We start from the raw sequence: 12,866 nt of genomic DNA on the forward strand, positions 1-12,866 counted from the left end.
CCCCCCACGCCCAAAGGATTTAACTTCAAAATGTTATTTGTGGAAGCTTACCTCAGCAGCCTGCAGTTTAGGGCATTTAATTTAAAAGCTTGGTGAAAAGACAGAGTGGATGAGGAGAAGGATGTTGTCTCTTTTTCAAGGTAACTTCTGTTGGGATTATTAGGTTATGTGAAGATATGTTCTTTAAGGGATATAAATTGTCTGTTAAGAATTAGTCCAAGCTCTTTAGTCATGTGAAATGTTCTTACTTTTATTATGAATAAGTTGGGGGACAAGTCATCTCCAGCTTCTCTTTTGTACAAAAAGTATATTCCTTTATTCCTTTTTTTTCCTTAGAATTACTTAAAGGTCCTAAAATTAAAAAGAAGAGGGAAAAAATTCCAGTGAACGCTACCTGTGAGTACTTTGACAGCAGAAATACTCCAGTGAAAGAAACTGCTCTCACTCAATTGCCAAATAGGGAAGGGAAAAAGGTGACTACTGAGAACTTGAAGCAAAGTGATGCTTCTCCAGAAAAACAGCCTTTCCAAGCATCCCCACTACATACAGCCCTCCAGGCAATACGAAACATTGTTGAACCTGAAAGAGAAAGAAAAAGAGTTAAAATTCAGGATGAGAATCACATTGCCTTTACTTCGAATAGCGGAAGTGGAAACAATTCCTTGGCTCCAGCTGCCCCCAGGTCAGTGTCAGCTTCTGTCTCTGCTCAAGGCAATCAGCACAGACCTGCATCTCTTTTCTTTCGCTGCATGAACTGTGCTCTCCACTTCTTTATCTATTTCCTCAGTGTTGCATGCAGTGTCATTCCTCAGCTCCGGCTGCCCACGCTGAACCTCTCACTACCTTTTAGAAGGACTAAAATGCTGACTAATAAAAAAAGACTCTTGAAGCAGTCTGTGAAATAACTTTCCCATTGCTTGAAGACATTTAAGGTGTGCAGGTAGCATGACAGCTCACTTGGTTTGCTCCAGCATCAGAAACTTTGTGTTCTTGGTCCCTTGAAAACTGCTACACACCTGTGTTACAGCTCAAGGTAATAAAGGCAACTGGAATCGTGCTCCAGTTTTATACCTAATTTCAGACCCCAGCAACTTCCAGATTTAGCTAAAAGCCTAAAAATTATTTAAGTAATTCTTAACCTGAATTGTGTTAACTTTTATTGTACAAGATAATGGAGAATTAATTAGCTATCTGTGTTGTCAGACAAATGAAATGCATGATCTGGATGCATGATAGGTGGAAACACAGCTGCTAAATTAAGATGAAGTTTTTCCCCTGAACTGAGAATTGAAGTTGATTTTTGCTAGATGGTAAAGTAACTGAGAACAGTCGTTATCTCCAGCTTTTTTTATCCTGATAAAAAGAACACTGACTTTAATTTTCTACTTTTTCAACTAATGCTTTTTGTATTCTGTTCATAATCTTTGTAAACATGTATTCAAGTGTTTGGGGGTAGAAAAAAGTCTAGGCTAGTCTAGGTGTTTTGAGCTTGCAACTTGCTAATATCTGCTAGAAGAAATAGCCAAAGTTAATGGCATTCAGGAGTAATTGGATTGATGCTGTGACTCTTAGATCAGTTACTCAAGGTTGCATGGACATATTAACAGACTTAAAGGATCCAAACACTGCAGTCTTCTTAAACTGTGGAGAGAATATGGCAGAAACAGCAGTTTTAGCAGCTGTGTTAAAATGTGGTGCAGGGACTGTTAGTGAGGAGGGGAGATCAGGAAGGTCAGATGTGGGTGAAAGTGGAGAGGAGAGATTGGAATAATTTAGTGATGGTATTGTGTTTTGATAATGTCCTCTACACGTAAAGGAACAGGCAGAATGGAACCTGTTATGAAAAGTTTAACTTACTTCCTCATAATGCTTTTGGAAAAGGAGATACGATGTCTGCTAACAGGAAGCTGTTGGAAATAGTTTATGTGAACTGAAGAGGGAAACCTACTGCAGAAGGGGTGAGGAGTGGAAATTATTTATGGAGCTGATGCTGGAAAGCAGAGAGAGTAGAAAAAGTGGAAGAGGAAGATGAAACCACAGTTCAGAGGGAGGTTTCTAATCTTGTACCCATTGCTGTTGTTTCAAATAAGGAACAAAACATAAAAAATACTTGGAAAATAAAAACCACCAACACAATTAAGTTGCCACAAAACTCCATATAAGCTGCTAAGCTTTTTTTCAGTGATGGTAAGAGCCTGTAAAAGGCAAATCCAGGCAGAAAGCTGTTTGTTTCTGATTGTGTTAATGAACTACTAAAACCCCAAGTCGTGATGTTAACATTGAGGATTTACTTACCCCTGATCTGCTATGATGTGTTATGAAATAGGAAGTCATGTTAAAGTCTGAATATTTGAGAAGTTAGATTTCTAAACACTGAAAGAATCTCTGGACTGTTCTGTGATGGATGTGGCTGAACTCTAGGCACAAAAAATACTGGCAAATTGGTCGGGAGTGTGGATCTGAAAATGGAGAGTTGGTGGGAGGAAAAAATAATGGCGGATAATTGTCAGTGTTTCACCTTGTGTTAACTAAAATGTGATGCTCCAGCTGAAAAGGCTGTTGTGGTCCCTCGGGGTTGGTTTTGTGCCTGGAATAGTTTTTGTTCCATAATTAATGGAGCTCTGATACTGGCCCATGAACTGTGGGAGAAAAGAGCCACCATAGCTGTGAAAGGGCTGCAAACTTCATTTCTAGAAAGTGGTGTTTGGAATCTGTCATCTCAGTTCAGGAGGTGATGAGGAAGTGGTCAGAAGTGATCTGTGTGCACTTGTGGAGGTGACAAACTCCCTTGTGTGAAGAGACTTTCATGCTGGGGTGATTTACCCAGGTACAGCTGGATAATCTCAGCCAACACCTGTGTGTGAGGGCATTTCTGTGTCCTTCCAGAGCTCTGCAGCCAACATTGGAGCAGCTCAATGAGGTGCTGGTACTGATTAGATTATGATATGAGAGTGTTGAGACTACAGATTTAAATATTCAAGTGGTGTTTATTAATTGTCAGTGGCTACTGAAATTCTGGCAATGCAAAGGTTGTGTGCACTGATATCTTTCGTTTGGCCAACTAACTGGTCAATAAAAAGATACATTTCTCTATCGAAATGCTTTTCTTCCCTTCTGAAACTGAAATAGTAAATTCTAGCCCTTGCTGCACAATTTATTTTCCATTTAGATTTGTGGTTGTTTGCTTGAGTTTTTGATTAAAGAGCTTGAGTGCCTAAGAGCTTATTTGCTACCTTAAATTATTTAGTTGGATTACATTTACCAAATCTACTTCACTTGGGCTTTGTCCAATTGCCTCCAGCTATTTGGCTCAGCAGAAGATAACTAATAATAGTCTTCGGGGTTTTAGGCGTGACTCTCAGCCTAAAGTAAAGCTCCACCTGATGAGACAAGTTCATCTTCTTTAAACAGGTAGAAGAAGCCCCAGTTATATCTCAGTTTTGGAGTCTATACTGTCAAAGCTTGGTAGAATCATGTCATAGTTTCACAAGCATTTGCTTAAAGTGGAAGTGTTTAACCATTGTCTTTCTGATCCATTTCTTGTGCGTGTGTGTGTGATGAACAGGACAGTGCTCTAAGGGATGCACTCTGAGGGCTGTAGGGGTGAACCTCAGCCTTCTGCCAGCTGCACATCAGCTGCTCCTCCCTCTCTTCCATGGGACAAATGAGAGCATTGGATTGAAAAAGCTTGTGGGTAGAGATAAAGATGACAGAGTTCAGTTGGTCGTGGGCAAACCAGACTTGGGTTTAACTCCTTGCCAGTTAGACAGTGGGGCAGTGAGAAAGAAAGAAGGAAAAGTGCTCCAGCCCTTCTTCCCAGGCTCAGCTTCCTTCCCTCAGTCCTGGCTTCTGTAGCCTCACCAAGAGGCACAGGGTGAATTTGATTGCCAGAGTTCTTACATTATATGCTAACAGAACTATTTAATACTGTAAATGGGCAATATTTTGTATAAATCCAATTGTGCTGCTTTGGGACATAATTTAAGTGAATGTGGGTTTTATTTGGTCTTCTGGTTTGAGTTCTTTCTGCTTGTTTATAGGGAGTCTTTGTTGGCAGTTTTGGCCACTAGAGTAGTGTTTCTGGTGGCCTTGGACAGAGGTTGTTTAAGGCAGAAAAGTAGGAGGGGATGAATGAAGGGGATCTGCCGTAGGAGCCAGGTTTGTGGACAGAAGCTCTCCATCCCTAACTGCAGCTGCTGGGGGAGTGCAAGCCACATGATGGCTACTGAGAACACCCTTTTTTCTTCCCTGAACAATTCCTTCATGCTGTAACCGCATGGCAAAGGTGACCATGGACAGAAGGTGCGCATCCATCAGAGTTACAGGTGTGGATTTCATGCAAAGCACACGGTGGAGTAAACCCTGCTCTAGAGGAGGTGCACAGCAGAGCCTGTTTTTCTTTAGCCTGTTGAGACAGTGCTTATAGGGAATAACATGCACATGGCCTGCAATGTACAATAGTTTGATAGCAGTTTGAAGCTGTAGCTAAATTGCCCCAAACTTTTTTGTTACAGCTCCTTTCGTAGTCCTCATGTTCAGCTGCACCTCTCTTTTTTTGTATTGCAAAAAAAGTCTCTTAACAACTGAGTAGCAGCTATTTGTGTTTGGAAAAGCATCACTGAAAGTAGCTGTCCATGGTGTGGTTGCTCACTGAGGGCTCCTGAGACCACTAAAAATCCACAAGGTCACCAGAGAATTGCTTTAATGCGTGTGCTGATAAACAAGTGTAGAGTTTGTGTTGCTATATAAAGTGATGTTTAACTTGGAACTTAATTTTCCATAATTTCTTTCTTTGTGAAAATAATCATGTGTAGCAGTCAATGGGCCATGGGTGATTTGGCTGGGTAAAATATCACTATTCATCAATTGTTCTAATGGCATGTTTGAATGTTCATTAAGCTAAAAACAAGATTTAAGCATATGAGCACAATCTGATGTTTTGATTTCAGAATTATCTTTTTAACAGCAATGAGACAGTTTTATCCAGATTTACATTCATAGCAGAATTAAAACCTGTCAGTGGAAAAATGATGTAATTCAGAGCCTGAAACTGAATCTTCCCCCAAGTTAAGGTATTCAAGCACTGAGCTAAAGGCAGCAGTAGTGTAGAGCTAGGTTGAAACGAGCATTTTGTGTTAAAGGTAGTCTTTTTTGGTGGTCTAGAAGTAAGAAGCTTGATTTCATCCTCTTTGTATGATGTGGCTCAGACTTTTCACTTGGAGTTGTGCTTTTGGGGGACTGGATCTCCTTTCTGTGCATGACACAGTCACTGGTGTTTTTGGAGGCTGATCTCAGCCACTTAACATATTCAGTAACCTTTCTTACCCAAGCACTTCAGCCGGTGAGGTGTGTGGGGGAGCCTTTAAGAAAATGTCATTAGGACTGATACAAAAATGCTTTGGTTTTGTCTCATTTTCTTCTTAAACCCTGCTTGCTCTGTCTTTGTATATGGATGGTCTTGTATGCCAGTTGGCTCATTGATTTTGCCTAAAATTCTTATTTTAGTCCTGGTTTATATTAACTAAATATGTATTTAGAATGGTTGCTTTGCCTATAGGTTAACAGCTGAATCCGGATTTGAAACTACAGAAGAAAAGAAAGAAAACAAAATCTCAACAGAGAAGAAAACACAGAAGAAAAAACATTCAACATTGTATGTATCTTCCAAGGCAAGTCCTGAAACACAATGTGCTCAGCAATAAAACACTTCTGCAAGGAAACTGAACAGTTTGGAGTACTTGTGGCCACATCAGTGTGCAGGTTGCTAACTTAAATATTGATCTGCCTGGTGTTTTGAAGGGTATGATTGCCATGCAGAGCTGCACTTTTGATCACTTCCCAGAGGGTACCTGTTGTGTTCCCTGGCACTTGACCTGAGGTGTGGCCTGTTCTTGACTCTTGGCAAAGTCTCTAAACATGTTAATTGCTCTTTGTTTGAAGCACGGGGCTGTTGTGGAGAGGAAGTTCTGGCTAACAGAGGTTTTATTATATGGCAAGACAGACTAGACAGGGTTGGTGGAGAACTCAACTAAGTGATGTGCTCCTAAATTTCTTCCAGTTCCCAGATTCAGCATTCTTAGTATTTTTCCTCCTAATGTGTAACTTTTCAACTTTCAGGCTGACACAATTGCAAAAGTGCATGTGAATCACTTTGTGTGTTTTGTTAGTCAGTGTTTGAAACTCTACAGATTCCTGTATTTGTACTATTAATTAAAATAAAGGTTTATTTCTTTCTTTATAAAATGGAGCATGTATTGTATTTGAGAAGAAACATGTATCCATTTTTTAAATGAAGGTGATGTCTTTTGTAGAACTTTTTGTTAAAAAAAAAGTACCTCTCAATAAATGATAAGAAAGTGTAATGCAGGTGCTGTGTGTCATCTTTTTAGGAGATAATTCTGTAACTTTCTGAAGTTCATGCAGAATAATTCTGGGGACAGCTTTTAAGCTAGTTCCATTAATTTTTGGAACATTTCTATGGAAGTTAGATCACTTCATTTGAGTTGTGCTACTACAGTTTAAGCTCCCTCTGGTGAATGGATTAGCCAGTTTCTAAGTAAAAGACTCAGTAGTTAAGATGAAAGTTCTTTAAGACTTCTTTTAAATCCAGCATGGAAAAAAATATGTTGGGGAGCAGTCTTGCAACCCACTGGTTTGTTTACAGTTCTGCCAGGTCTGAAGTGATGCCTGGGATTTTGTTAACCCTAAGTGTGCTTGTGGGTGGCTTTAGCTCATAAGTCACTTACCTCAACAAAACCTGACTTCTGGTCACAGCAGAAGTGACTAGAGAGGTGGGAAAGTCACCTTAAATGGCCATGTCTTCTCCTTTTCCAGAGCTGCTCTATCTCATTATCAGACCATTTCTGCACAGCTCAGTTCAGACACAGCCCAGTGCCTGCTACTCCTGGTGAACAAAATAATCAGAAATCTGTGTGTCATAGAAACAAATTGTCACTGCACTGATGTAAGAGATTTGCTATGTAGCTGTGTTTTTCAGTCTGTTATTAATGAAGTTACACAAACTGAGAATATCTTCTTGTTAACTTTTACTAAGGTATTTTATTACTGGCAGCAGATGTATAACCATGAAATAGTTCTTGCTCTTCTTGACTTTGACGTGAACTTAAATGGTGTGATGCTACGAAATACTAGAAAAAAATCCTTTTTTATGCAGATGATGAAAGCTACATTTGTTTACTGTCACTACTCTGAGACACAAATAGCATAAAACAGCTGAAATACTTGATTGTTCTACTTAGAGGAAAACTTTTGGTAAATTGACACTGGAGAATGTACTTTAAATGGCAGTACTGAGCTGTAGATTGTCTACTAAGACAGTTAATTATATGTTATGTTAATTGTGTGTTGATTTATGTTATAGTTGACTATATGTTGAGCTACTGGGCATATGACGTTTCTAAATTTTTTTTCTAGATTGAAATAACTTTTTAATTTATGCTACAAACAAAACTGGGATGTCATCTCAACAAATGAATGAAACTGATTAGGGTTATCTAATTACCCCCAAGATCTCCTTTACAATCTCTGCTTCTGCAGTTCACTTGGAGTGTGCAGCCTTTACCATCTTATGCAATATATTCGTGTTCACACATCCTCTTGCAGGAGTGCAGGTGGGGGAACCTGTCTGGGATTCAGGCTTTGGGTTTGCCATAACACACTGAAGGTGCTGTGCAGGAGAGTACTTGCTGTATTTTCTTAGTTGGTTCTGTTTTGTCTCATCAGTTGCTTTTCTGCAACTGCACTCACAGATCTTGGCACAGAATAGAATTTAGAGGCAGTTAAATGCAACTTCTGTCTTCTGCTCAAATTCTTCTTTGTAATGGAAATTAGCATAGCTAAAACTGGGTAATTAGCTACTCAGCATCTTACAAGGTCTTGTTTTCTGGAACTGATAGCAATATTGAAGGAAGCAAGACTTGTTTCCCATTCTGCCTGTCCCCAGCCCTGAGCAGGTTAAGCTTTTTGTGTGAGCTTCCTGTATAAAGAGTTTGATCTTTTAGGGAAGTAAGGAATTTTCTATTTTCCTTAAAAGACCTTGTGCCTTGAAAAAGACTTAAGGAAGAAATGGTAAGGTATGTGAGGGTGATGAATCTGTCCGCTGTCTTCTGTGGAATATCAATGTGGAAGTGATTGCACAAATAAACCAACTTGGAATAAAAACCTCCACGGACAAAGGGTGTAACTATTACCCACCTTAATTCTTTAGACCTGTGTTGTAAAAACAGGATTTTAGGGTTGCTGTATGTGCTTTGCTCTGAGTGCAGTTTCCTCTTGCAGCTAAGAAAAGATTTTATTCCCCAATCCATTCATGGGGAGTTAAAGCAGCGATTTTTCAGACACAGTCAGACAAGGTAGGAGCTGAGCAAGATGAAGTGGCAGTGGGTTCCAGTAGCTGAGGAGTTGCAAAAGCATCATCATGAAAGTCTGCCAGGAAGAAGTTCCAGCAGCTGTGCAATGCTGAGAGCTGCTGTGGGGAAGGGGATGGCAGCAGGAGGCAGCAATTCCTGTGGGAGCTTTGGCCCTTGAGTCGGCATTAGGGGTGAGTCCAGAAGGTACAAGAGGGGCCGTGAGCTCTGGCCAGAGCCCAGTCCCTGTGTTTGTGCTGTGCTCTGCACGATCACATCAGGGCATCAGAAAAGTATTGCAAATTAGATCCCAGTCTGCAGGTGAAGTTTCTGTATTTTGGATCATTTACTTTGAAAAGACAGTGGCATTAACTAGGTGTATTAGAGCTCTGTGGAGAAGCAGGTTTGTAAATGAGTGCTAGAAAATAACAGTTCTCCACGGGGCTGTTGTTTTACAGGGAAACACAACAAGGGAGAACAAGGTAGAACAAGAAACTAAAAGCAAGGCAACGTCTAAGCCAAATAGTGAATGGGAAGGGGGATTTGCTGCAACAGGGATTGGGAGGAGTGAGGAAGATAATCAGCACTGGTTAGGAAGTTACTACTCAAAACCCATATTAAACTGAAAGATTAAATTGTTCAGCCTCAAGATCTGTTTTTGACAGAATAACAATATAAAGTGCATTTTCCAGGGACAAAAAGGATTGAGAACTTTTAGATGAAGCTTGTCTGTAATGGAGATAATGGGAGTTTCTGGGAATTGAGCCCTCTTTAGTAAACATAACATGATTTGCAATGTTATTTTAGGGGAGAGTAACGAGCTAAATCCTTTTCTAAGCTAGTATGGTTAAGATTACACCAATTCAAGCAAATCTGTGATAAAGGTTAAAGTGATTTTCCTCCAGAAATATATATCAGAATTCCACATGCAAGGAGATAGACTGGCAGTCTGTGTTCCACATGATTGCTAGTTAAAACTGAGAAATAAAATGTCATGGGTTATCAAAAACAGATGAGATGGTTATCAAAAATCAAGAGATGGAGGTAGCATGGCAGTGTTAGACAGTTTGGATAAAAAGTGATTGCTAAACTGCAATGGAATATCCAGAGGACAGGATTGTCAACTGAATTTGTTGTACTGAGCAGAAGATCAAACAAACAGTAAGTCTTGCAAGGATTTCATTTGGGGTTTTTTAACTCTAAACTTATAAGTAAAGCACAGACTTTGTGCTTTAAGATTACATACTGCCTTGAATTCAGTATATTGTCCTTAATGCAGATTCCAAACAGCTTGGCTTGGTCTTTGCACATCCAAGATGTCCTCACCCAAGTTAGCTGACACAGCAGCCTGTGTGGAAGCACAGGCTGTAAATATACCAAAAGTTGCTTTTGGCAGTATTGTATTGACAGTAAGTCTTTAAGAAAGTACTGCTTTGTTTAGAGAATAGTCTCCTACTTCCTCCAAACATAGAATGACAGAAATTAAAAAGAATGGGTGTGGTATGAAATATGGCTTTGTCTTCACTCCGTTTCTGTTTGCAGAGGAGACATGAAAAGCACAAATCTGTTCGAGGACAGGTTAGAAGAGCGGAGTATTTAAGATGTAGTGTCCCCTGAAGTCAAGTCTTTCAAGCCTGGTGTTGGTCTGGTGTCCAGAACTGACCTAGCCCGTGATCAGAGATTGTCACTGCAGGCGGGCTTTGCACAGACCTGAAGTTCAGGGGTGGTGCCGTACGGTCCTGGTGTGGTTTTGGTCCTTTTTTCATGCTTCTCTTTACCGCTGACATGGTGCAAGAGAAAGACCCGGTTTGGGATTCCCCTCCCCCATGACACTGGGGCACAATATCTTGAGTTGAGAAAAGAGGAAGGAAGCTCCGAGAGGCAGCAAATCTCACAGAGCCCTCGCAGCTGCCTCTGCCTGCTGCTTGTCCGAGGGCTGGGGAGCGACGGCGCTTCCGGGGCCTGTGTTTGTCACCCACCTCCAGCTCTGCATCCCGTAAATCCTGGACTCCTTGGCGGTGGGCATCCCTCGGAGCCTCACGGATTCATGTGTGATGGCAAGATGGCACAAGACGGAGAAGAGTGGTGTGGGTAAGTAACTCAGGGAGCTGCCATTTCAGTGTTGTCTTTCTGTCTTCTGAGCAGGATGTGGGCAGGTGTTTTCTCTGGTGTGATGAGTTAACACTGTCTACTTTACCACGGTGGCTTAATTGAAAGGATCAACTTTGTACAAAGTTTTGACCTTTCAAACAGAATGGCATGAAGTACATGAGAGTCAGCCTTCCCACTCTCACAGTAATGCAGCTTTTGCCACCTTGGTGTGTTAGAGGCAGACTGAACAAATAATGTGTTGTATAATGTGCAGCAGCCAGAAAGTTATGGGGAACAAATGTAGGGGAAGGGGAATCCTACAGTTGCTTCTGCAAGATTGTCACTTGTGGTCCCTGTTACAGAAAAAAACTGTTTGAGTTGGTAAGTAGTACTTTTTGGAAGGAAAGTAATCTTCTTAAAATGAATGATGTTAACTTGTATGGACTGAATTGCTGTTTAAAAAAAGCCTTAAAAAAGTAGGAATCAAAGCTAAAGCACTCGAAAGCTAAATGCTAGTTCTTAGTTATTAACCTTCTATATACTTCTGACAGAATTTTTTTATTTTAAGTAGGCCATAGTGTTTTGTGATGTGCATTAAAAACCCAACTGGCTGCATGAAATAAAATGTAACACCAAGGAATTTATAAGAGGAAAATAATGTCTTGTTCAACATCCATGTATAGCAGTAGTAGAACTGCAAAATGGAAGTAGCCTGTTCTGGTGGCAGTTTACATTACAAAATAAAAGGTGTAAATATTTTCTGTTTCAGTTTTACGTATCATAAAAAGCACCTACTTTTTGCCCTTGTAGTAGTCTCTGTGGTAGTTGAAAGGTTCAGCAAACCTCACATAGTAAAATCCATCTTGTGAAATACATTGCTTCAAAAACAAATGGCAATCCAGCAGTGTTTGTTGTCCTGTCCAAAACAATATCATTTACTCTAGAGTAGGTCGCTGGGAAGAACTGACACTGCAAACCTGCTGGCACTTCCTTTCCCCTCTGCTTGCTCCCCTGCTGCTCTCACCTGTGAGCAGAGTGAGTTTGGTGTAAAATAGAATCTGGGCGTGTTGTGTCCTGCCGTGTGGTGATGGTGCTACCACTTGCTGGCCCCACGGAAGTCCATTTTCTGGGTTAAAGAAGGGGTTTCTGTTAAACATGTTAGAAAGCTCTTTATATTTGTATGTAAAAATCACAGTTGTAGTAGTGTCTGTGGTTTAGTGTGTCACAAAGGAAAATAAACAACAATCAATTGGACTTTTCAACAATATTAGAATAGTAGTTATGTAAGTGGTCATACATGTGACTTTATGGTAGGTTCCTTCAGTAAGAGCATTCTGTCTCTGTTTTTGCACAATTGCTTGAATTTAACAGATGAGTACAAATTCAACAACCTTTAGCTTATACCCAGAAGTTCCTTTTCTTAGCCAAACTGTTTGCTCACAGTTTGTCTTACTTTACCTTTATCTTGGAAACCAAGTGTATTCTTTCATTATATACATTGGCGAGAAAAATGCTCTTGCACCCCAGAATAATTAAAACAAGCAGACAAACCCAAACAAGCATGTACCACCACGACTGGTTGTCCTGTCCCATAAATTAAATAAATTTATGTTCTTTGAAGTTGGCAGGAAAATAGTGTAATTGCTGAATTTCAAGTAAATGAAACTTACGGAGTAGTGAGGCCTGGAAAAGGGGCATTGGCAGCTATGGTCACAAACAAAGAGGGTTTTGCGTTTATGGTTGGTTGTAAGCATGCCTCCTGTGTCTGAGGGAGACGAGAAAAATGGGCAAACTTGAGTCTACTGAGTCATAAATTCTGTGAAAGTTGATGAGCTTTTGGAGTAATACACACTGGAAGCTTTTTGACCACATAGGGTTATTTTGTCTTCTGTGGTTTTGAAAATCTTTGGGTTTAAGTCTCTGATTACAAATCTCACGTTGAATTTTCAAGTCTCTTGTTTAGAAGTGTGCTTGATGCCTTCAGTTTCTGCTGATCAGCAGAGTTTCAGTTTGAGAATATTGGGCCCATCATGCTTTGGATGAGCAGAGTACACTGCAGGGTAGGTCTGGGAGACCATGCCATCCCTTGATTATGGTAAATTGCACCTGTTGTGCCCGCTTTTGTGTTTTACTAAATTAAATGGAGTGGTCCAGGTGGAAGATATTCAGCTTTGCACTTGGAAACTACAGTCCTGGTTTTACACATGAAACCTGTTCTTAGTCTTGCAGCATTCCCAGCCTAAATTTGTGTTATTCCTGTGGACTGGACAGGATGGAAGAGTCATGACAGGCTGGTGACTTTGGGTGGCAGTTTCCTCATGGAAAATCCTTGCCTTTGTCTCAGATGTTAAGCAAAGTTACAAACTGGTGAAATATTACGTTGCCATTCTAAACTCAAGCATCTGATTT

General features: G+C 40.4%; 2 protein-coding genes across 2 annotated transcripts in view; both read left to right on the forward strand.

The window, feature by feature from the left end:
- Positions 1-6,362, forward strand: part of SPDL1 (spindle apparatus coiled-coil protein 1) — a 20,468-nt gene extending 14,106 nt beyond the window's left edge. The window contains exons 12-13 of the mRNA XM_008644214.2: positions 337-682; positions 5,558-6,362. Of these exons, the coding sequence (XP_008642436.1) occupies positions 337-682; positions 5,558-5,702 (491 nt within the window). The 3' untranslated portion in view covers positions 5,703-6,362. The remainder of the gene's footprint in view (positions 1-336; positions 683-5,557) is intronic.
- A 3,843-nt stretch (positions 6,363-10,205) lies between these two features.
- DOCK2 (dedicator of cytokinesis 2) overlaps positions 10,206-12,866 on the forward strand; it is a 157,717-nt gene continuing 155,056 nt past the window's right edge. The window contains exon 1 of the mRNA XM_008644215.2: positions 10,206-10,457. Coding sequence (XP_008642437.1) covers positions 10,421-10,457 — 37 coding nt within the window. The 5' untranslated portion in view covers positions 10,206-10,420. The remainder of the gene's footprint in view (positions 10,458-12,866) is intronic.

Source organism: Corvus brachyrhynchos, unplaced genomic scaffold (assembly GCF_000691975.1).
Source record: "Corvus brachyrhynchos isolate BGI_N302 unplaced genomic scaffold, ASM69197v1 scaffold262, whole genome shotgun sequence".
Classification (NCBI taxonomy): domain Eukaryota; kingdom Metazoa; phylum Chordata; class Aves; order Passeriformes; family Corvidae; genus Corvus; species Corvus brachyrhynchos.